The sequence below is a fragment of the Chelmon rostratus genome, chromosome 1 (genome assembly GCF_017976325.1).
Source record: "Chelmon rostratus isolate fCheRos1 chromosome 1, fCheRos1.pri, whole genome shotgun sequence".
Taxonomy (NCBI): domain Eukaryota; kingdom Metazoa; phylum Chordata; class Actinopteri; order Chaetodontiformes; family Chaetodontidae; genus Chelmon; species Chelmon rostratus.
Window position 1 is genome coordinate 20,643,388 of NC_055658.1, and position 24,040 is coordinate 20,667,427.

The 24,040-nt window shown below is 41.5% G+C and overlaps 1 protein-coding gene across 1 annotated transcript; it reads left to right on the plus strand.

The window, feature by feature from the left end:
• The first annotated feature begins 30 nt into the window (after window positions 1-30).
• tent4b (terminal nucleotidyltransferase 4B) lies at window positions 31-23,804 on the plus strand. Its single transcript, XM_041938230.1, has 12 exons — window positions 31-949; window positions 14,257-14,380; window positions 15,986-16,032; window positions 16,621-16,741; window positions 18,356-18,463; window positions 18,966-19,094; window positions 19,589-19,802; window positions 19,914-20,040; window positions 20,340-20,443; window positions 20,666-20,877; window positions 21,013-21,159; window positions 21,470-23,804. Exons 1-12 carry the CDS (start codon window positions 387-389, stop codon window positions 21,626-21,628), a joined length of 2,055 nt encoding a protein of 684 aa, XP_041794164.1. The 5' UTR covers window positions 31-386; the 3' UTR covers window positions 21,629-23,804.
• Window positions 23,805-24,040: the final 236 nt, after the last annotated feature.

Sequence of the window (24,040 nt, forward strand, 5' to 3'; positions counted from 1 at the left end):
AACCACTGTACACTCCGCCATTGAGGGACCCACGATCAGGAGGAAAGGGTCAGAGAGGCACTTCGATAAGCAGCAAATGCACGTTTCTCCAGTCTTCAACCTCAACTTTGGCGTGAGCTACCGTTTTTAACACTTGACTCGCACTCTTGTCATATTTACTGTGGATGATTTTTGTTGACAGCTGTGCGCATCGTCACTAACGTTACTGAGGATCGTGTTTTTACTTGATTCTAGAAGTAACGGGCAGCAGAGAACCTCAGCTAGCGGCAGCTATAACGAGGCTATAGCAGGCTAGCTAACGTTAGCTAGCGACCTGGCTAGCTGCACACGAGCTGAGCATTGCTCGGTGGTGGGGTGGGGGGGCGGTCTGCCTACAGTGTCGTTTGATGGATCCGAGAATCGCCTGGTTTCAACCAGAACAACGTGGACCGGCCAACAACCTGTGGATGCAGATTTGGGAGACGACACAAGGGCTTGGGTATTTGCATGTAAATAACAGCTACACCACTGGATCTCAGAGCACGTCGAGCTTGAAAGCAACCGTCAACGGAGTGTCGGGAGCCGTCCTTACCAGCAGAAACGGAGCACCTGACTCAAACACCGGCAGCGGTGAAGCTAGGACTCAGGGGATGTCGACCTCAATGGGGAACGGAGAAATACCGGAACAGCGGGACTTTATACCACTGGAAACCAACAGCAACCACAATAACCGAGCCGCTGGCAGGGGCGATGTCGGTGGAGGGGGGCAGCAGCAGGGCAGCGGGGTCGCTGTGCTGTGGAGGGGGCTGACGGACGGACACCCCAACAAAAGGAAAAGAGACAACAAAGCTAGCACTTTCGGATTCAATTCCAGCCTCTTGAACAGCGGCAGCGGCCCCAACACGGGAGGCTATGACGGTTACACTGGCACGCCATGGAAAGTCAGGAACTACTCAGAAGGAATCGTGGGGTAAGAGAATTTATTCAAGTCGGTTGGGTGTCTTGTTTTTGAAAACCCGCTGCTGGTGTCGGGGGCACTCACTCGCTTCCGGCAGAGAAAGCCTGTAAAGTGGGAGTAAATTCGCTGTTATTTCACCATGCACACGGAGATGACATGCAGGGAGGCGACAGAGGTTGTCAGTCTCACCCCACCCACCTTTTCATCCCCACCCTCTGAGTCTACAGTTGGATAACCTGTACGTATTACGCCTAAATGTTTTAGGAAAGTGAGTCTAACCACTAATGATCACAGGCGGTCGTCGACTCTCATGACATTGATGAGAGGGTTCTCAGGTGCACGGGGCTCACCACAAGCCTTTGCCAGAAACAAGTTGAGTGACATTTTATACGCGGTTAAGGAAGACATAGTGGATTTTAAGAAACTATGCAACAGACCCTGGAGTAATTGTTCCACCACTTTTGTACTCTAGGTAACCTTGGAATGCATTTTGCAAGTACACCTGGAAGGCTTAACCATTTAGACTGTTTTTAAGCAAAGATTCAGACAGAGGAATTACCGCAGTTTGCACTTAAACAGATGATAGATTTGTGTTTTGCTGTCGAAACAGAGATCAGGGCCTCCTGACTTGCACCACATTATGGTGCTCATTGAGGGGTTACAAACCAAAAGTCAAATAAAAGAACATGGACACAGTACACTTGTGTAGCCTACCACTGCTTGGTGAGGTGCATGTGTGAGTAAAGTGGTCTGTATTTAAATAGGGGGAGTAAAGAAAGAGCATTGAGGAGGACAGGAGGCCATCCCAAACAAGACTGACACCTTTACTAGATGTGTGCCACATTACTGGTTCTCCTCCAGCGTCCTGAAGCTTTGGCTGGCAGTATTTCAGAGGAAATCACAGTTGAAGTTGTCAAACTGCTTTTCAGTATAGTGTTGTGAGCAAAAGTCAGCATGTTCACTGTGATCTAGAGTCTGTCTCTTTTTCTTCTGTTTTTTTTTTTTAAATAATGTATAAGCAAGAAGTTGTGCACTCAGCTCAAACGATACAATACAGTCATGACATGAAAGCGAAGGGATGTGGTGGGATGACAGGCAATTTTAAGCAGGTTGGCTAACCTGGAGTATTGTGGGGTGACAAATGAGTGTTAACCAGGTTGGCTATTGTGGGGTGACCAACAAGTCTTAAGCCCATTGCATGCTTGTTGTGCTGGGCTACACTAACATGCACACATACCCACAAACCACTGGAAAGTTGTAATTGCTGGAATGGCTGAAATGCAGTGCATGCCTCTCGAAATTTGACAATTTGTAGTCTACAGCTGAGCTGACTGTGCAAGGACTCCCTGTTTATGATTGGCTCGTTGGGGAGATGGTGCACAGGCTTTCTGCAGTAATCATGCTGAGCGCTTCAATAATGTTGGCTAACTTGCATGTGTTAATGATGGGGAAGGGTTGTTGTTTTAGCTAATTGATTCTGTTGAATTAGTTACCATTAATGAGCTGGTTTGTATTAAAAGTATCATAAGGAATAGCTGCGGTAGTCAGCCTGAATTTGATCGGTAATACTCCATTCCTATGGTGACAAGTTTTCATATTCAAAAATGCTTATCAAAACACACAGTTTTGTCAAAATATAGCTGAATGGACAATGTTAGTGTGCGTGACAGGTCAACAATTGAATTCAGACATTTTTTTTTGATAAAATGAGCATACAGATGGTCAGAGAAAATGTAAACCATCATGTGTGAGATGATTGTTTTTATACATGTTTGATACTTTTCAGTGAAATCAGTGAAAATGTTCTATTATTGAAGTAATCATAATTGAATGAATTTAAGATAACAGCTGCTTTTTTCTGAGAAAACTACAAATTCTATGGAGCCACCCTTAACACCCACAGGGGCTTTGTGGTTGTTACTCAGAAGATGCTGGGGGAAGTATAGCTTTAATGCCAACTCTTTCTGTTCACTAACCCCTGAATAATGTCAACAGATAATGCTCCTGAAACCTGAGGTGGTTAATTATAAAAGCAGTTGAAAGGCATTGTGCACATTTGAAGGTAGTGCAAACTTAGGTGATCTTATGCTTCGTGCCTCTTGTATTTCCGTTTCTGTCAGTTCATGAACCACATCTCCTCTGAATTCAGTGAGTGTGAATCACAAACCTTCAGTGTCTGTGCTTACATTGTTCCTGATATGAGAGCCAGGCCTTTAACATTGGGCAACAATATTAAGTCACAAACTATGATAAGTGCACAAGATGTGTATTAACTTTCAGCTACATTGGGCGGCCTTCTTTCATCAACAGTGTTTTTTGTTTTTTTAGATATTATAACTGGGGAGAAATATTTTGGTGGGTGGGGCTCTGTTTTAAAGACCTTCTAGGTGCAGAGATTTCCCCCCTTCCCCACCCATTTCTGTGGGACATGTGTAGGCAAGCAGAACACCAGAGTGTGGAGCTCAGTCTTTGGCTGAACCTCATTTATAGTTAAATGGAAGCTGTGTGTTTGCATAAGGACATTCTTCAGTGATTAGCTCTGCTAATACCATAACTTGAACCCCAGAGCCTTGATCACACTCACCACCACTGAGGGCTCTCTGTCTAACTGTACTCTGCTAATTCACAATGCCACTGTGCTCTGTGGCATTACTGGAAATGTATTTCGAAATGGACATATATAAACCGCCAGTATGCATGTGGGTATGAAAGTGGCCATTGTTAAGTTATGTTAATTCCAGGGATAAATCAATCTCCACTTCAAATACATGTTTTGTTGCTTGGGAGATGCAGTCTGGATGTAAGATGTATAGAAGAGTGACAAACAACCTGTTCCACAGTTGGTAATTGCACATGTATGATGTCTGCAGCTGGCCTACTGTAGGCTACTTTTAGTCTTTTACTACCGTATACTTTACCGTCATGGGTGACAGCATTGAGAACGTTGTTGTTCATGAGCATCAATGTTTTGGAGAATTTGCAACGTCAGTGGATACATGCCGTGCTTGTTGTGCCTGAATGGCTTAAAATTGCTTAAAAGATACACCTTTTTGCCAGTCAGTACCACTTTCAGGCCTGTGACAGGATGATTGGCGTTGTTGGGTTTCTTTATGCTGGCTAGCTACAGTACCTCTGTGTTTGCAGCGTTTTCTTGAATTTTTTTTTTGACAAAGGTGGCGAAGGTGGAGAAGTCGCTTGAGTGGGGTTAGGGTAACAGAAAGAGACAAAGGGGCGCAGAACCTGATGGAAAATGTGAAAACAAGAATGATGAAGGAAAAGAGCTTTTTAATAGGACCACCGAACAGATACCAACAGGTATCCATTGAGGAAAAAAGCATTTGAGCATTTAAAAATATTTCAGAAGAATTTTAATAAAAATCTAGAAACAATCAAATAAAATAGAAGAAGCACTAAACTCCGATAAAAAGATGTGTGTCCTATTTGTCTGCTGTAGTAAAACAATCTCATATTGATTTGAGTCACTGGGTCACATGAAATGATAGTTATTGAGAAGACTGTAATTATTTTCTATTCAAATATTTTATCTAAAATAAATAACACATTAGCAGTCAAAGTAGGTATGCTACATGAAACCAATTTCTTAATATATATTCATGTTTTTCTCATAGTTTTTACTAATACGGATAAGTTAGCATAAAGATATTGAAAACAACATGGGTTTTGTGTCATTCAGACAATGATGAATTGATGGTCCCTAAGTGAAACCCCTGTGGTTAAGAGTGGGGGTTTGGAGGTGAGTTAACTGTCCTCTTACTGCCAACACTGGGCCATACTGAATAAGGAGATAATGCTGATTTGTGGAATATCTAACTCAAAACTAACGTCACTGTGTTGAATTACTGCTTTCTAAATGCTTAAAAGTCAGGCTACTGGGATTTGATATGCAGTCCTATTTACTTCTGTAACTACAGATAACCTAGCTTTCATTACAAACACACATTCTCTTGTCATGATCTTGCTTAAATTGTGAATGTGCCATTCCCCTGTAGCCTCCTCACTCTATCTAACATGCACACAGCTGGTATTAGCGAATCAAAGCAGTTGCTGATAAAAGGCACAGTAATTTTGGCATAGAAAAAAGCTTTTGCATTTTTTGTTGACATTTTTAACAAAGGCGGCGGCCAATCATACAAAGATAAGCAGGGAAAACCCTGATGTGAGATAAGCACTAAGGCAACAGTGCAGCGTTGTAACATTTATGTATATTTTATGATACTTTTACTCATTGTTGTAAGAGATTCTTGTACTGGATTTAGAAGCTGCGCCTGAATCTTTCTCTGCCAGCTGGGCTTGTGTTTCACCATTTGTAGTGCCATACGTTTAAATGCACGATTACTCTGCACGATTGGCTTTGACCATTCAGTCAGGCTCAGTGGTTTAGGGTGTGGGCAAAGGTAAACCTGGGGATCATGATTGCATTTGAAATGTGCAAGGAGCAAAAATGCTTAGGGTAGGAGTAAGTTCAGATGCATTTTTCCATGGCACAGTCTGTACACCATATTTGGCTAGGGGGTTTGGCTAGAGAGGCAGAGGCATGTGCTTATTTGTGTTCTACGCTCCTGCAGTCTTTCTGGAACGGAGAAGGTCCAAGCAAGCGGCCCACCTCATGATGGAAAAGGATCAGTGTTTACATGCTCCACACGGCCTCACTTCCACAAAACAAAGCCAACCCTCTGGGAGAGAAACCCGAGCCCCTTCTCTGTCTGTCCAATCAGATTGGGAGTTCTAAGGGAGTGTTTCCACCTCATTTTCTGGCGTACAACAGTTATTTAGATTCTTTATATGGGCACAGGAAGTCATTGTAGCTACGGAGAGCTGTTGCCCATTTCTGTCCTGCTGAACTGTGTTCTGATCTGGCGTTGTGTTGTGGGTTTTTATTATGTGGGCAAGATGCAATGTTCCAAAGTTCCAGTCATTTTATAACAGAGGGAGGCATTGTGGGAGAATGAATTCAGAGTGATAGGTGGATTTGCTAGATGGGTCTGTTGTTTTTCTGTATAACTGGCCAGTTGCATGCTAAATTACCCTTCTGAAATTGACATTTTAACTTAAATTGTGTAAAACAACAGTAATTCTTTGGTTGATTTGAGAACAGTGCCTTCACAGCTCAGTTGATCTGACATTTCCAAGTAGAAGACACACAAACGTTAACTAAAAAAGTTAAAGACTGAAATAGCAAGCCAAATAGTCATTTTAAAAGTGGCACTTGGTTAATTGGTTATCATTTTATGGTACGAAAATTGCGTATTGTCAGCACAGCTGTGTCACTTGCGTATTTGGTTGGTCTAGATTGCCAGCTCTATCAGTTCAGTATTTTGGAAGCTTTTATCCAGTGTTTTTTGCTTGAATAAAGTTATAAGTTAAGTTGTTAATTTACCCACAGAAGGTTTTGGTCTTAATTTGTAGGTCCCCTGTTGTGCACAAGGGCACATCGACTATAGTTCTAGTGTTGAAGAATCCATTACTCCAAACTCCAGCACCCCTTATTTTGTGAGCCTGCTTGTGAATCCTCAGATATGAGCTTCTGCCCTTTTCTTCTGACACCGTCATTTTAATGTCACATCCTCACAGGTGTTGAATGTCTTATTCATGTGAAGCAATTTGCTCCCGTGGCCCAAAATGGTAGTAATGACAGAGCAGCCTGCACTTGATTGATTTTAGTGGAGCCTGGTGTTGGCAGCTAGTTTCGAGTGGTGAAGCAGAACATCACTTGCAGGCTAATGAAATGCGTGGTTAATCGTTCACTGATGAGTAGCCCTGGATTATAGTTTGATTGCCATTTATTGCTGCTGTCTTTTGGAGATTTATGACTCCCAGCACTAGCACACAGATAGCACCTCTGTGACTGGAGCTCCATTATTAGAACTGTGGTTCATCCAGCCTCTACTGGCTGTGACATCTACGTCACGCTCTCCTCTCTCTTTCTCTGTTCGCTGGCTGGCTCTCTGCCAAAGCATGTAAGCCAGTGGAGAGAGAAGCCTGCATGCTGGTCATTTGGACTGTAGGTGAAACAGGCCCCCTCTAAACAGCACGTGTGGGCAGCTCTCCAGAACTCAGCCTTCCCATGTGTAGTGAGGAATGTGTTTTTCTTTTTTTTTCTCTCTCTTCCTGTCCAATGGAAACCCTTCCCATGGTCCAGACTGATGCAGTCAGCAAGCGATTCTTTTTTTCAGAGCATGTGTTCAGACTGTGACCTTCTCAGCACGTGTACAGAGTGACGGGGCTTTGACAGGTTCCTTTTCTGTGCCCTATGTCTATAGATTTATTTTTGTGTGGTGCTGCGTTAGTGTTGCCATAAAATCACATCTTCACTGTTTAGCTTTCAGTTCGAAGTGTTACCACAACAGATGGGAATACACTTGAAATGCTACATACACCCAAAATAATTTAAAATGTGTTTGAAAGTGAAGAGTATACTTGTTTTAGGTCATTCTTTCCTATTGTATTTATTAACATCTAAGCTGGCCAATGTCCTTAGGGCTCAGACGGTTACAGCCCTAAACATGCTTCACTGCTTTCCGTAGTGTTGGGAAAGCTACTTTGAAACTTGGTGAAGCCACAAGTTACTCCATTGGCAGTAGTAGAGCTACAGCAATAGAAACCTTGTACAAAGTTGTGAGCTGAGCTCCAAACTACTCCAACAGAGTAGCCCACTTCATTGAAGGTATTTCATGTCAAGATATTCGTTGAACAAATTGAATGAATTTGGAAACGTTGTACATTGTACGTTTTCTTCAAGCTGTACTTTGAATTTGAAATCAAAAGCAACTGCCCTATTGCCTACCCTGGTACCAGATCAGTAAATGTTGCTGCAGAGTTAGTTTTAGAAAGCTTAGACAGTCAACAAAGAAGTATTGATATGCTGTATGAATCAAAACTTAGCAGATGCCCCTTATGCTCTACTTGTGTGTTACTCCAAGACCGCTAAACTATGGTTATTGTGGCACTAACATACCATATTTTTAGTCTTCGCTGTTCTTGTTTTGACCACAGTAGTCTGCTGCATCACTCAGGCATGACCATCACTAGCAGTCAACAGTGTTTGGGCTTCTGTGTAACTGGAGCCGTTTTGTCCCAGTGGCCAACACTTAGCACCCCGGATCAGTTCATTGATGAAACATTAATGAATCCGCCAGCTGCGAGACATCGACACCCCCACCTCTGTTTGTGGTTGTCCTCATCTTGAAAGGCACTGTGTGATATGACTTGTTTGCTCGAGGCAAGCCTGTCAACCTAGAAGGAGGAGTGTCACATGACACACACTACGCTCTTTTGTTGCAAAGGATGTCAGGGCCCAAAATATTAATGCCATGCAAAAATGGGGTCATGGCGTTGGGGCAGTATGGCCACAGTTTCATCATGACCAGTCTGATCGATTGCGTAGCAGTGGTTATTGCATTGAACGTGGCCATATCCATCCACTATCTGGTGTTTCAGTCAGGTCTTGGCAAATGAATGTTATGTCTTAATGCCTGTCTCTCAGTATTAATTTCTAAAGCTATCGTAATGCCAAAATATCTGGGGTGCAACAATAACCTCTTTTTCCTTCATCCTACCCAACTTAACAGATGGCTCTCGTTCACATGAAGGCATTTCGGCACCACACCCAATACTCTCTCTCTCTCTCTCTCTCTCTCTCTCTCTCTCTCTCTCTCTCTCTCTCTCTCTCTCTCTCTCTCTCTCTCTCTCTTTTTCTTATACCTTTTGCATGTGTTTGGCCCTACTCGTTTATTTTTTCCTTTTACACTTCGTTTTCCCAGTGTTCCCTCGTTCTTTCCACTCTCTTTACCTTTGCTGTCTCACACTTTCTCTTTCTTCTACCTTCCCATCCCTCCTGCTTTCAGCCCCAGAAAAGCCAAATTATGCTTTTGACAAGGTGTTGCGGTTTCTTAATGGGAGGGCTTTGTAGGGATGTCGAGGGTCCCACTGTGTAGCTCATTCTGAAGCAATATTTCATAACACAAAAACATGAAATGCATCTGAGAGTTGGAAAAAAAGGTAGTGGGGATGATCCCACTTTTTCTCTCCCGGGGCTCATTCCAATACATAAACCTGGGTTATGTGCTGTGTTCTGATCTAATACAACCCTCATTCCAAAACAATTGAGACACTGTGTAACACATGAATAGAGAAATTTGCATATGAAGTGTGTTAACCAGCAACAGTTTTGTGAGGTGTTCCTGAGTGTTTGTAGTAATCCTTTACTGATTATATATATAATGTGATTCACAAAGTGGTGAATCCTCGCACCAGCCTTGCTTGTGAACAACTGAGCGTTTATGTTTTCACACTAACTTTTTGAAGTAGGAGTTATACCAAGGTAAGACATGATTTATTTCTTCAGAAAAGAATGAAAGAAGCAAATAGAAAGCACAGTTTCTGCAAGTTATGTCTGAGGAGAAATAAAAAAGGAAGTAGCATCATTAGTGTATAAATGCACAGCACGGCCTGATAATATATATCCACTAATCGTACTACTGGTGGAAGTGCTTCCCACAGCATGGGAATTGATGTTGAATCGATGGTTGATTAATTAGTTAAATTAATTAGGTACTCGACAGAAAATTTATATGCGACTATTTTGATAATCGATTGATTTTTGAAATAATTTGTCAGGCAGAAATTACAAAACAAATCTGTCAGTGGGACAATATAAGACATCAGTGGCGTCACCTTGGGCTCTAGGAAATTGTGGAGGCCATTTTTCATTGTTCACTGATGTTTTATAGACCAAACAATTTACCAGTTATAAAAATGATCTAATCCACAAGTCCTCAGATCATTGACACTCAGTGTATCTCTGGCTTGCTGACAGAAGAGTGTTTATCCTCCATAGCAGCCCTTCGCCCCCTTTCCCTGCTATGTTGGGAAAATAAGAAGTTCATTGGAGGAGAGGGGAGCTTTTTTTTCTCCTCTCAGAACCTCAGATCTGTGGAAACCTGTTCCACAAGATTACATAACATTACTATGATATACGCAGGCCAGTGGGATTATCCCATAAGCAGTGCCAATGGTTCATGTGCTCCCCAGGCAGTTGTAGGATTGAGATGTAACTTGATCCAAGAAGGTGGGGCATGAGATGTGATTTCTATGGCTGCTCTCATCACGTGATGACAAGGGAGCAGTAGTGGCCTGTGAAATGAAACCTATTGCTTGGATGTCGTGGAGTGCAAATGTTCACATCTCAGAATGTCAGTTTGGCTAAAAATGTTGTTTAATTAATTTATTTTGTTGTTTTGTGACAGAAGCCAGCTGGACTGGGGTGTCTTAATCATACAGAATTGAGCTACAGAGAACTGTGTTCTCTTAACTATGAAATCAAAACTTAAGTTGTATTTGTAATGCAGACTGTAGCTGCTGAGTTTCTTTTACCCTTAAATGAAACCTAATCGTTCTGTGATGGAGGCTGGAGTCTCTGCAATGTGCACAGGGAAAAGAGATTAGTCATTAAAATTTAGAGTGCTTGTCAGTTGACATGTTGGAGGAAGGGCAGTGCATGAAAACAAACTTTTTGCCCTCCTCTTCCCTGAAAAACAAATTTATCAGAAAGAAAAAAAGAAGTTATGGTTTGGCCACCCCATCAACAAGGTGAATGTCCGATGTAATGCTGGGGAAGCTGCTCAAAGCTTTTTGTGACATAACAAACATAGACAACATGGCCCGAGCAAATAGAAAGCCAGTTTCCAGTGGCTTGTCAATGAAATGAAATCATGTCATTCAATTCACTTGTGGTCAGCCCTCTCAAGATTTCCCCAAGATGAAACCACCATTTCAGTCCACAGATGTGTCTGAGTGACAGTTGTGTTGTCATGAACTGAACATAGTGGTTGGCTCGTCACACTGAGTACTACTTCAAGTTGTTCAGTCCTCCATTTCTCTGCATTTTCAGTTTAATTTACATTCTCTGCATTCAGACTCAAGAGGAGCCAGTTAGGCTGCATTCAGACCAACAATAATGATGCATTAAAGGTTCAGTGTGCAGGATTTATGGGGATCTGTTGGCAGTGGTTAAATATAGTATTAACATTTATGTTTTTTCTCTATAAATACAGTCCATTTATGTTTTCAAATAAGAATAATCTGTTTTAGATACCTTAGATTGAACCCTTTACATCTACAGAGGGAGTGGGACGCAATGTTTCCACAGGAACCCTGAACGGACAAACCAAACACTGGCTCTAGGGAACACCTTTCAAATGTCGGTGGAGGCAGGTCCTATCAGCTGCCACTAATTAACATTAATTCTGTGAGTTACTTGATGGTAGTCCAGAATAAAACGCTGCTGTTCTCAGAGAGCTGTTGTGTGCTCTGCAAGCTGGTGTTTGCACTCTGAGGTAAAAGCATCGCTCTGTAACACCACTCTGCCACCCTGAGTGGACTGAGTGTTCTGTAGTCCCAACAACGCCAACAGAGTGTGACGTTTTCTCTGCAGCGGATCTCTTCATGTCAATTTCAGGAGTCACATCCTCCCAATTAAACTTCCATTCGTATCATGTCCATAATTTAAGATGACCAACTTTATAGTTTGTATCGTGACCGTCAGTATTTAGAAAAGAAGCTTTTGAAGAATAAGGTGTACTGAATTTAGAAGGCTACATTTGTTATTTTTGTCAGTGTGTCATGTGTCAGATACAGATTGAATCAACATTTAGGTAAACAGAGACATTGAATCGGACTTTGTATCGGCAGACACCAATATTAAAGGATTTGGAATGGGGCCAAAAAAAACTAGATAGTAGTGTCATCTGTCAGTGGGCTGCATTTGCCATGCATTTGTCACATACTTGCAAGCAAACTCCAGGTAGAACAAATTTTAGTGTGTACCTGGCTTTACGTCCAGAAGTGTTAAGACTAAAGCTGAAATGATTAGTCAGCTATTTGATTAGCAAATTAACAGAAAATTGTCAACTGTAATGAGAATTAATTTTCATGTAATTTTATAGGCAAAATGCCAAACAGTATCTTGTTCCACCTTTTCATTTTCTTTGTCTTATGTAATAATAAACAGGATATTTTGGATTTTGGACTGTTGGTGGGACTAACACTCAATGCGGAGGCATCACCTTTGGCTTAAGGAAATTGTTATTGGTATTTTTTATGAAAATAATAGGTTGATTAATTGTTAATGGTAATAATAATTAGTTCCAGCCCTACTTGAGATGGCTGATACCTTTGATAACTTTTTCAAGTATAAACTGCTGTACAGTGTCTTGATGTCTGAGGTGCCTTCAGACTAGCTGCCCTGGTTTTTATTCATAGTCATATGGTGTAGCAGTATACGCTCACTTAGCGTAATGCTTTCAGATGTCTGATCACAGCCTCACTGTAGTGTTGGCCGCCGAGCAGTTCCGCTGCAGCAACTAGGGAGTTAGTTTTTTATCTCAAGGTCACCATGATAGCATTTGGCGAGGGAGAAGAAAGTTTTGTTCTGCAAGCGTTTTCCTTACATGGTTCGCAGACCAGTAACCCTTAAGTGCTGCATCTGTGTCCTGGGCTTTTCCTAGGCTGAGTGTCTAAAACACAAGAAATAATAAAGGTGAAAGCCAGTCAGCTTTGACTGTTGTGAGGTTAAGAGTACTTGTTATATAAAACCCAGACTGTAGACAGACACACAGTGCTCTTTGGGGCATAATCCAAACAACTGTCAGTCGGTGTTGGTAGCTGCTAGTGTTTTTCTTGCCCAAGCGTCTGTGGTATATGTAGGCTTTGCTTTGTTGCCTTATTTAATTTTTAAGAGCAGAAACCTCACTTTTCTTCTCTTTCGCTGTGCTCTGCCAAAGGGAGTGTGCCTGTTATTGGCTGATCTGGGCCTGTATTGCTGTTTGTGCACATATGCATGTGTACATGCTTGTGTGCCTGCATGTTTGTGTTCTTATTTGTCTGCCCACAGAGACTTGTTCCCATTTCTATGTGTTTGTAGACAAAAATGGTCAGTGAAAAGGTCAGCGCGTGTGGGCAGAGTGACTTGTTCCAAGGACAAATGCGGTACCCTTGCTCAGCCTGCCCTTACTTAGTACATGTTGTTTTCTTTTTTTTTCTGACATAACACTGGGACACGTTAGGGTTTCCTGTTTTGTTTTTGCTCAACTGTTTTACCATAAAAGACATAGTTGGTGTGGGATAGTGTTAAAACACTGTTGCTTCTCTTTAGTAACTTAACCCTTGCTGTCATAGTGGTCATAACCCTGTGTTCTGGTTGAATATTACCCTTTTTTCAGTAATTATAAACCTCTAACCCTATCAGTAAGAGTCAGTGAAGAGGATTTTTTTTATCTATAGTAAATGTGATTGCCTAAGTGCTCTGGCAGACACCTTGTAGGGAACCCAACACTGATTTCACTGCTCGGCATGAATCTACCTGTAGCTCCACAGCAGATCTGATAATGGAAGACTCCAGAGAACTCCTGGTGACACCTGCTCTTTTTTAGGGACTTTCGTTTGCCAGAGGAAGGTTAACTTTATTGGCTTACTCTGCTGTGACATATATTCATATCTATAGGCCTTCCTTGTACAAAAAGTCTTCAAATGTTGGCCACAGGGTTCCTTGTGTTCAGCTCCCCGGCATGATGACACCTCTCTCTCACTGCAGAGGGGAAAGCTACAGCTAATGTTCAATATTTGCTGCACCAGGTTTCCCGCAGGTCTGGAGATTTGAAACACACATCGTTCAGTCACAAGCATTTATCGCTGACCTTTGCACCCCAAACATGTATAATTAATTGGACTTGTGTGTTCGATTACTAGGCATGCAGGGGGCTGAGGAGAAAAGTTTGAGATGAGGTGTGACCTGTGTCCTGTCATTACGCCACAGTGCCTGACATATCCGTATCTGTGACTGTTGCCACCATTGGCATTGCATATTGTATCTTTTTGCTTTGTTAGCAGGGAATGCACAGATTGGACCAAGACAATGAAAGCACCCCTGGTTGTGTTCATTTTTCTCTTGTGCCTAAAATGAATGTGTGATATGTGATGTGGCTAAATCTTGAATTAGTAGTCTTGAATTGTTAAAACTTAATTTGTCTGTTAGTTGACAATATCAATTACACTAATCTGTACTGTTTTACTTGTTCAATGGTCTGTTCTATGTCTTAGTTCTTGTCACCATCAACCTGTGAGAGCATAATAAGCGCCTGCAGTGTGCGTGTTCCGTGTATATGCATGCATGGATTTGCAGCATGGCTTAAGCAAAGTTATTTGCTTCGTAAAAAGTGCATACTATTGATCATCCAAATGGAGATTATGATGGTGTTCTGTCTGAACTGTGTTCTGTCTGCTGTGTTCTGTCTGCTGTGCAGGTTACACGAGGAGGTCAATGACTTCTATGAGTACATCTCCCCGCGGCCAGAGGAGGAAAAGATGAGGCTGGAGGTGGTGGACAGAATCAAGGGAGTCATCCACGACCTGTGGCCCAGTGCTGAGGTACACATCATCAAAACTACATCAACTTTTTTTTTTGGGTGGTTTGGTTTGGATGGCAGGGTGAGGCAGACCAGATTATTTCTGTGTGACACTGATAATCAAGGTGAGAATTGCCTCTAACTGCTAGAAAATCTCGGCTGTCATCTGGAATCTTAACATCACTAGAGGTTCTTTTACCTAGCCTACCTTGGACACAGTGATCTCCGTAATTCCCAACACTCAGTTACCACAGTTTGTATATGAGCCAGCTAATAGCTATCAGCCATTCATAATGCATCCTCTTGTTTTCTGTTATCTCCGTGCTGCACCATACTCTGTTTGGGTCATGTTATCAGTGCCACCTCAGGCAGTCTTGTACCCACTGACTTAGATCCTGCTGATAGAGCAGTGCGCCTCAAAGCGTGTCTGCTCAGAGCTTAGCAGTTCCTAAATTAAGGAGCATAATACCCAGTCCAGCACGGTTTTATTCCTTTTCCACTGCAGAGGGAGCAAGGGCAACCTGGTCATCCACTCAATGGGAGGCTTGTTTAATTGATGAGCTTAGAATGTGTAGACTTCCACGAGACGGTCAGAAATGTTTCCACAGTCTGTTGCCAGGTATATATGTGATCTTATCTTAGTTGATTGTACCAAAGAATGTCCATGAAGGTGTCTCTATTGTAGTTCAGTTTGGGTCTCATAATGTTTCTGAAACTCTCTGTGGTTGGCCAGCAAGTAAAAGTTTGCTTTGAAAATGCAAAGATGACATAAACCATAGCTCACCTTTGTGACCACCTGTGGTTACCTCACACTTCAAAGAAGTGTTCGGGACTTACTATACGCTCGTTCACAAACATGGCCCTGCAATCAGCTTAGCCCTGGACATGTGACTGGGATGTAAAGCAGAGTTTACAGTATACTACTGCTTGATGTGGGTTGTGGGGAGATGGTTTAAGAGAATAAAGGTAGTCTCAAGGCTTAAGTCTATTTCTGTTCAGACACCAATTTGTGTGCTGAAGGTAGAAGATGTTGTAGTCACTTGAATAGCGTGTAGGTTAAGAGATCAGTGGCTAAAAGGACTGTTTGATGTGTAAACTCTACCAGTTTTGATTTCCACAGTAGCCAATTTCCACATCAATGTGACATTAAACAGAGGGCATTTGCTTGTTTCATTGAGGCCACCCTGGTTCTTAATCTCTCACTTGAAATGCAACTGAAGCAGTTTTATTCGGACTACACACTCTTTTCTTTTGCCCCTGATAGGTAGTTCTTCTACCACACCTGTGCCGTTTGTTCGGGCTTGTCATTAAATCAGCACTAAGCTACGCTTTAGAGTAATGACATTGGTGCAGCTTGGAGAACAGGTTTTTGTAGTAGTGAAACTTAGCATGGGAAAGTCAGAGAACGCTGCATTGATACCTGCTTAGTGATACAATTTGTCCTCAGTCCAGTCCATGTCTAAAGTCTGTCTGACAGAACTATCAGATCATAGAAGAGAAAATGTTATAAGCAAATATAATGGTACAAATGTTCAGGGTGTTCTGCAGGATGTACATAAATTAATGGAAGTTTTTGAATCCAAACAAAAAACAGTAGTGTGAAACTCTGTGTGTTCCTTCTCTCCAGGTCCAAGTGTTTGGGAGTTTCAGCACTGGTCTTTATCTGCCAACAAGGTGAGCCATTTGGTTTCCGAGACTAGCCCAGAGAACACATGCTTTTCTGCCCAGCTGTAATGGTGAACTGGCCCTGTACCAAAAGTCTAGTTCTGTCTAGCCAGCAAATCTTTAATTGCTTTTGTTTTGGGGATCAAGTGGTTTAGTAATTTTTAGCACTGCTGATCCTGGATCTTTTTTAAAACTTTATTCTGAGAGAGCCCTGTGACACAGGGCTCTCTCAAAATTTAAGTAGGGAACTTGTTATTCTCTAAATGAAAACAGGAAAGAAGCAGCTATCATTGTAAGGTATTATAAAAGGCATCATTAAAAAAAAACATTGTTTAATGTCTCAGTTTTCCTATGACAATGCAATCCAGAGAAACCTCTGAATTGGCAGGTTGTTGTGGTAAGACATCAGTTAAGGCCGTCTTGCATCACAGGACAGCTGTAAATGCTAAAACAGTAGCACATGTAGAGAAAAGTCATAAACTCAGTGAACTGACTCCAACATCAAAACTGTGTGCCGCAACTATGCTGTCGTATGATTTGCTCTTGTATGTTACGTAACAGACCAGTGTTACCTGTCATGTCTCTTTTTTCCACCAGTGACATTGATCTGGTCGTTTTTGGAAAGTGGGAGACCCTCCCGCTCTGGACTCTAGAAGAGGCTCTCCGGAAAAGGAACGTTGCAGATGAGAACTCCATCAAAGTTTTGGACAAAGCCACGGTAAGACCATACTCTATACTCTTAAGTGTGGATTCTTTTGCAATTTTCTACACATGGGATATGATCACATTTCTATGAAGCCACTGTATAAAGTGTACTGTACAGGAACAGTTAAAAATTTCTTTTCAATCATGCAGAATTTTGACATTGACAATTTTTTTTCAAGTGCCAACATCACATTGATTTGTACAACTTGAGATTTTTGACTCTCATTTTCCTGAACAACTATACCAAATAAAATGTTTCGCCGTCGATTTTAATAACTGGATGAGATGAAATAGACAGATGTCCCAAGCGGCTATTAAAAACATATTAATGTAAGCATTGCTAATAAAGTATAGGACAGTGTTATTTTTAAAGGGGAATTCCACCCTTTGTACATATCCGGGTGTTTTAAGGTCTTGGAGGGTACAAGTTAAAATAGTTGCATAAAGTCTGAAGAGGGAACTACGTGAAATGTCATCTGAGTCAGCATCGGCTGGGGCCGAAGACTGCAAGTTTGAAAATAACAAAAATATGGGGGTGTTTAGTTGGAAAGAGCTTATCAGACATCTCTATATTAGCCACTACTAGCATACCACATCCAAAGTGTCTGTGGACAGGTTACATTGTGGGTAATGTATCGAATAAAAGTTTTTTTTTTTTTTTTTAATAAACCTATCCATTGTTGCATGGGATACTCTTTGAAAGTTGTGTTTTTTTCCTTGGTAAGTGTTTAATTTGCTGTAAAATGTGGGTGTGTCAGTGTTGCACCAGTAAAACTGTCCCACTTGTGCCAAATACAATGATTAACGACAGTAAACAGTCATTGTTTTGGTCATTAATCAGTGTGATGCTGACAGTCATATTCATGTCTTTAATGTCAGCCATCAGTCAGTTTCACGAGCTGTAAATCACATCAGTGCAAGCTGTTGTAACAGATCCAAAACACTGACTGAGGTGGTTTTCATACATGTCTTGTATTCAGGCATGCGAACAGATATTTATATCAAGGGAAAGGCCAAAAGTGCATCAGTACTTTGGTATGCCTCAAGTGTGTGTGATGCAGCTGTTAACAAAGAGTACATTTCATTTAAATGAAAGTCATATATTTATGCTGACCAGTGTCACAAACACAGTACTGGTAGTGAATTGTTCTTGGAACTGGCTCTTTATTTTGGATCTCCTTTGTCTTCTTGATCATGTTTTTTAAACCACTCCCAACCTTCTATTAGTGATTTGTGTTATTTTTAAACCGTGCATGGATTGGATTTTCCTTTGCCTTTGAATTTATTTTCTTTCAGGACTCAAAGGATTTGAATAAAGCTTTTTATTTGTGTTTTAAGTTTCACTTTAGTTTGGCATTTTAAATAGCAGATTAACAATTGAAATCTTTGCTCAAGCAGTTTAGTTGAGGATTAGAGCAGTAGACGTGGGTTTGTGTGTGATTGCATGTGTGATGTTTTCAGGCTTAGACTAGACTTGAGTACAATTATGGGTGCAGGGTTTCTTTTTTTTTTTTTTTTTTTTTTTACTCGCGTCTTACAGCACGATGTCAGGAGGCACTTGAGCCAAGTGTTTTCCTGTCTGGTTGTCCCTGTTCCATATCAGCATCTGTATCATGTGTGTTCCCAGGTTCCCATCATCAAACTGACTGACTCCTTCACTGAGGTCAAAGTGGACATTAGCTTCAATATGAAGAGTGGCATTAAAGCCGCCCGGCTCATCAAGGAATTCAAAGAGGTAGCACAACTTGCAACTTGAGATTTTTTTAAATGTTCACAAAATCTATTTCCTGTATTTTTCAGTGTTTCATGTATCCTTGGAATGCATATGTGTACACATTGTTTGAGCCTCGTTGCAGCTTCCCTGACTTAGACTCTACTTGGTCTGTAGCACAGAGGTGGAAACATTTTTCCTAGGTTCTGTGGCTCTACAGATAGAAGAGTTTCCTAAAACACTGCATTTGGTTTTCCCACAAATTTCTCTTATATGTCTAAAGTTGTAAAGGAACCTGAAAAATTGAAATGTAAATACTACCTTTCTTTCAACATTAAAAAACAAACTAATATTGTTGCTATTTTCGAATGTAAGGGTTTCTTAGTGGCACATACAGCTTTTAGCAGCTCTCTATAACAAACATTTAACATCACAGGAATTCATGTCATTCTCAAGCATTGCTTGGTAGAGTTTTATTGTGTTGTATGGCATATTAAGATTACTGCGTCTGTCTTTTGTCCCGTAGAAATACCCTGTGCTGCCTTACTTGGTCCTGGTGCTGAAGCAGTTCCTACTGCAGAGGGACCTCAATGAGGTTTTCACCGGTGGAATTGGCTCCTACAGTCTTTTCCTCATGGCTGTCAGTTTCCTGCAGGTCAGATACACTTCATGGTTTTCCCATTCAGTTGCTTTATATAAAGGTATCTGCAACAGCGGTTATTCCAGAACGCCTAAATTATAAAACATCCATACTTCTGAATGAAAAACAGTCAGAGACAGCACTGTATGCACAGTGTACCAGCTAATATAAAAATATATTTATAGTTCACCTTATTTATAATTCCTAATTGAAGTGTTATCCCTGTGCATTTTTGTTCGCTCTGATCTGTTTCATGCCTTTATTGCAATGCATAATGACAGGAAAACAAACAACAACAAAAAAGCTTGACTTGAAGAATCTTAGTTGACAGAAACAATGTAACATTGTTTTAGAAATAAAGTGTTCAGATTTGGGATTTTATCAGATACATTTTCAACATACATCAATGTAATCAAAACACAGGTTTAACACAATTTCACTGAATGAATTCCCACTCACTTAACCATTTGCAGTAATCCTGACATTAACTTTTGCTGTGTGTTTTGCAGCTTCACTACAGGGAGGATGTGTGCAGTCCCAACATCAACATAGGAGTTCTCCTCATTGAATTCTTTGAGCTCTACGGTCGCCACTTCAACTACCTGAAAACGGGTATCAGGATAAAAGATGGAGGTTGCTACGTTGCCAAAGATGAGGTTCAGAAGAACATGATGGATGGATACAGGCCCTCCATGCTCTACATTGAAGACCCGCTGCAGCCAGGTAGGAACAGTGAATACAAAGAATGAAGGGTTTGGGATAGTTAGTATGTAGTGGCATGTTGGTCAGATTCTCATCTTTACGCAAATTGACCATCTGTCTTGTGTCCAACAGACAACGATGTTGGCCGGAGTTCATACGGTGCCATGCAGGTGAAGCAGGCATTTGACTACGCCTATGTGGTGCTCAGCCACGCCGTGTCGCCCATCGCCAAGTATTATCCCAATAATGAGACTGAGAGGTAAGGAGCTCATTAAAGAAACTGTCCATGACAAATCACAGATTTGTTCTAATGGACCAGATGTTGACAAATTGGTGGTCAGTGGTTGATCGATTACAGCATCCCTGTTTATTGTTGCAATTTTCAGTCATATACTGTCACGGTTGTATACAATGTCAATCATAAGATGAGAGTATTTCAGTTGTTTTTGTCATGGTTGGCTTTATTTGATCATACCGAGAATATCAGGTCATTGCTAGTTCAGACTGCTGTATGAACAGTGGCATGACTCATATACCTCCTTCTGTATCCCATCACAGCATACTTGGCCGAATAATCCGAGTAACGCAAGAAGTGGATGAATACAGGGAATGGATCCGAAAGAACTGGGGGAGCCCATCTCAGAATGATCTGCCACTCAACAGTATGTTTAAACTTTTGAAATTCACAAAATATTTTTCAAAGTCCCAATGAAACTACAATTTTACCCAAATTGAGGTAAGAGAGAGGTCAAGGAGAAGAGTAAAGAGCTACAGTTCCTCATTGAATCTGACCTGGCGGGAGCTACAACTACTGCAGCATGCAGGCTTTGCTTTGGACTGAGTTGATCTTTGCATCTACATTTGTCCCTTGTCTGTTTCTGTAGGAAATGATGTCACACTGTTTGAGTCCCAGCAGTTGGATGAGTGCAACAACAATGTTCCTGATGATGACGATGTTGTTGTAGTTCTACCGTCAACTCCCCACAGCAAAACTTCCTCCAACTCCTCCTCTCCATCACCTTCACTGCGCTCCTCTCCCTCCTCCTCTCCACTGTCGCCTTCTTCCACGTCCTCAACCTCCAGCTCCAGCGATGCGGTCAGTCACACATACAGAGCTTCCAGATATTGTACACTTGGATTTATCTGTAGCACTTACAGCTTCCTGAGTATAACGTCCTGGTTACAAAATATTTTGGAGAGACAATTTAGTCTTTTTCTTGGTTTTCCCCAGGACTCCGATGGCACGCCGTGTAAGACAGCCAAGCAGCAGCCTGGCCGGGGCTCCAGCGCCCACAGAGAAAAGTCTGCTGCCGTCAATAATCACAGAACACAGAGCCACACTACCAGCACTCCATCTGGAAGCACCAAGGGAGGAAAGGTACGCTCATACATACACTTACCACACAGTATGCGCCACATAATTCAAGAATAAATGGACAGAAAGACTGTAGTGTTATGTGCTTATCACTGAACATGCTACACAAAAGAGATTAAGGGAAGTCATTTCACATAGCTGTAGCACATTTTGTGGTATTTTTTATGAAGTATGCATCATAAAGAGCCAAAATGTAACAATTGAATCATTTGCCTCCACCATTACCAGCCTACAGTACAGTATATTGTATTGAATGCCAGAGGGAAATCCTGCAGGAACACAGATTTTCTTTTTCTGTGTGTTCCCTCCACAGGGCAGGATGTCTCGTTCTCACCAGAAGAGCGGCCACCACGGTCAGCAGAGCTCCTCCTCCAGCACCAAAAGTCACCAGAGCAACAAGCCACACCACCAGGGCAACAGCAAGAAGAGGAAAAATGTGCGAGACTCTACACAAGAGGACCTCTGCAGATAGGGGTGACCTCGACCGTCTCCCTCCCTCCACCTGCATCCTTGTCTGCGACTGACTGACTGTCCTGTCCCACCTCTGCTGCCAGACTCCAGCCTCGGGAGGTTGTTAGAAGAATTAAAACATCTACAGCGTCTGTCTCCCTGTCAAGCTTTTCGGCGTGACGAGCAACGATTTCTAGCAGGAAAAAAAAAAGAACAAAAAAGAATTGTTATTGGAAGTGGGGTTTAATTTCTTGGACCTGAACTAAAATCACAAAGGATAAATGCTCATTTGCTTCCCAACAGCTTCTTTTATGGAGCGGTTTTCCTTCCCACAGCCAGCACCTACACAACATGCCTCTTGCGCCTCCTGCTGTACGAGAATAGACAGGTCAGGTGTCTGGAATCTACTCTGGAGCAATACCTGGAACAGCTGGCTGGAAAAATAGGATCAAAAATTTTATCCAAAAAAAAGAAGAAAAAAGCAAATGACATAAAATGTACAAAAAGATAAATATTATGTTCAACAACAGACAAAAGTGTATACAGATTTTTTTAAAGATGGTAATATACAAATGCAATCAGTAAGAGTGGGACATAACTTATGCATGAGATTTTTTTCGTTGGTTGATTTTTCTGTTGGTTTAATCGTTTTTTTATGTCTAAAAACAGGTTATACAAAGATTTGTACAAAAAACGCATAAGCAAAAAAAAAAAAAAAGGGTAAAAATACAATTAAGAAGAAAATGTTTCATATTACCTTTTTACAAGATATACCGATTGAAGACATGTAAACATGCACATCTTGTGCCCGCAGCTTTTTGGCCAAAGCCAAGAGCCGGTTTGGGTCCCATTGCCAACATAAATCATCAGCATCTACTTTTACTTCTGGTTGCTCTCTGTGAGTGTGCTACAGTGTTAACATTTAGCCTTTAGTGAGCCAATGCTCACATACAGCCCTATAGATGAGTGGATGGTGCCTGGTCTCTCACCCAGCTCAATAGCACAGCCACACCAATGTAGAGGCTTTAAGGACTACAGGTTTAAATTAATAAGGGGTGATAATGGTTTTATTGAGAAATCCTACACTTGAAAAAAATGTGTTAACAATACAATTGTGGGTGATAATCAGTTCCTTTTGGTAATTTACCCACTGCAAAATCATTTGTATTTGTTAAATGTATTTATTTTTCTTAATTATATGAACATAGTATGGATAAATGTATTATTAACATTAGAGCCCATATCTTTGAGTCCTATATTTGAAATAGGATAAGTTGTGGGGAGGTGGGATGGGAACAGGTATATTCAAGTACAGCAAAATACCACCGTTATAATTTCATTGTTTTTTAGTGACGGTTGAGTTACCAAGTTACTTTGGAAGGTTTGAGAGACCGTTTTGCAAATTCTCTGTAAGAACTTTGTTTTAATATGTGGCTGGTCTACTTTAAAAGGGAGCTGATTTTTATTTTATATACTGTCATAGCAACACACTTCAACATGTCAATGCCCCTCTGTCATTGCAGTACAACAACTAACCTATAGATGGAGTCATCGCTCCAAGTCTGAATCCACAGAATTTGGGCTTGTATACTGCATTTGGATGGTTTATCTCTGTTGTTTTCGTGAATGACTCATAATATTCGGATATTTCAACTGAATGTGTTAAGTGCTTGCTGGAGGGAGTAACACACCAAAGCACACCACAAGCCCCTTATTTCCTCTCTCCTAAATGTGACACCAATCATCCACAATAGAACAAATGAGGAGCCAGCAATAACAACCACCTTGCATTGTATTTCACTGCTCTACAATGATTATTGCAGCTACAGGATGTCATGCTCACTGCTGAGCGAGTTTAATCTTCTGTGTTAAGACGGAGAAGCACATTTGATAAGTCCATGCTATAAACTTGCAGCCTCGTATATTTGGTGTTGAAAAGGTGAAAGTACGGTTTCTTGCCCCCGCTCCCCTCCGCTCAGTGCTACAGTTGCGGTTTTTTAATGCAGTATATAAGCGCTGGTCTTGTGGTAGACTGACGAGGAGAAAGGTGAATAAAGTTAGCCGTGCTATCTGAATGTCCACTGACCATCTCTCTTCACTACAGGAAGGCTTCAAAACCCAACTGTACTCATCTGAAACGTTTCTCTGCAGCTATTACAATTCATGCAATAAAAACAGTACAATTAAACCGCGTGTTGAGACAAGTCCTTGCTTTACCTTCGAGTTGTGGTGACTTTTTGTTCTCTGTAGGTGTTAATGGTTCATTCTAGAGTCTTCAGACGGCGATGTAATTTGACATGGAAACGTGACGTTACAGTAAAAAAAAAAAAAAACGTGCGTGAGAATGCTGGTAGGCGCGCGCGTGAGCGTGTGTTTGACAGAGATGGAGGAGGGGCGTCTTCGCTCGTAGCAGCGCGCGGACTGACAGTTGGAG

Bases quoted from the DNA above. Each gene is read 5' to 3' on its own strand.
- tent4b (XM_041938230.1), top strand. From the start codon at position 387: ATGGATCCGAGAATCGCCTGGTTTCAACCAGAACAACGTGGACCGGCC. The intron at 14,381-15,985 runs GTACACATCATC...CCTTCTCTCCAG, and splicing joins ACCTGTGGCCCAGTGCTGAG to GTCCAAGTGTTTGGGAGTTT. The intron at 19,803-19,913 runs GTAGGAACAGTG...TGTGTCCAACAG, and splicing joins TGAAGACCCGCTGCAGCCAG to ACAACGATGTTGGCCGGAGT.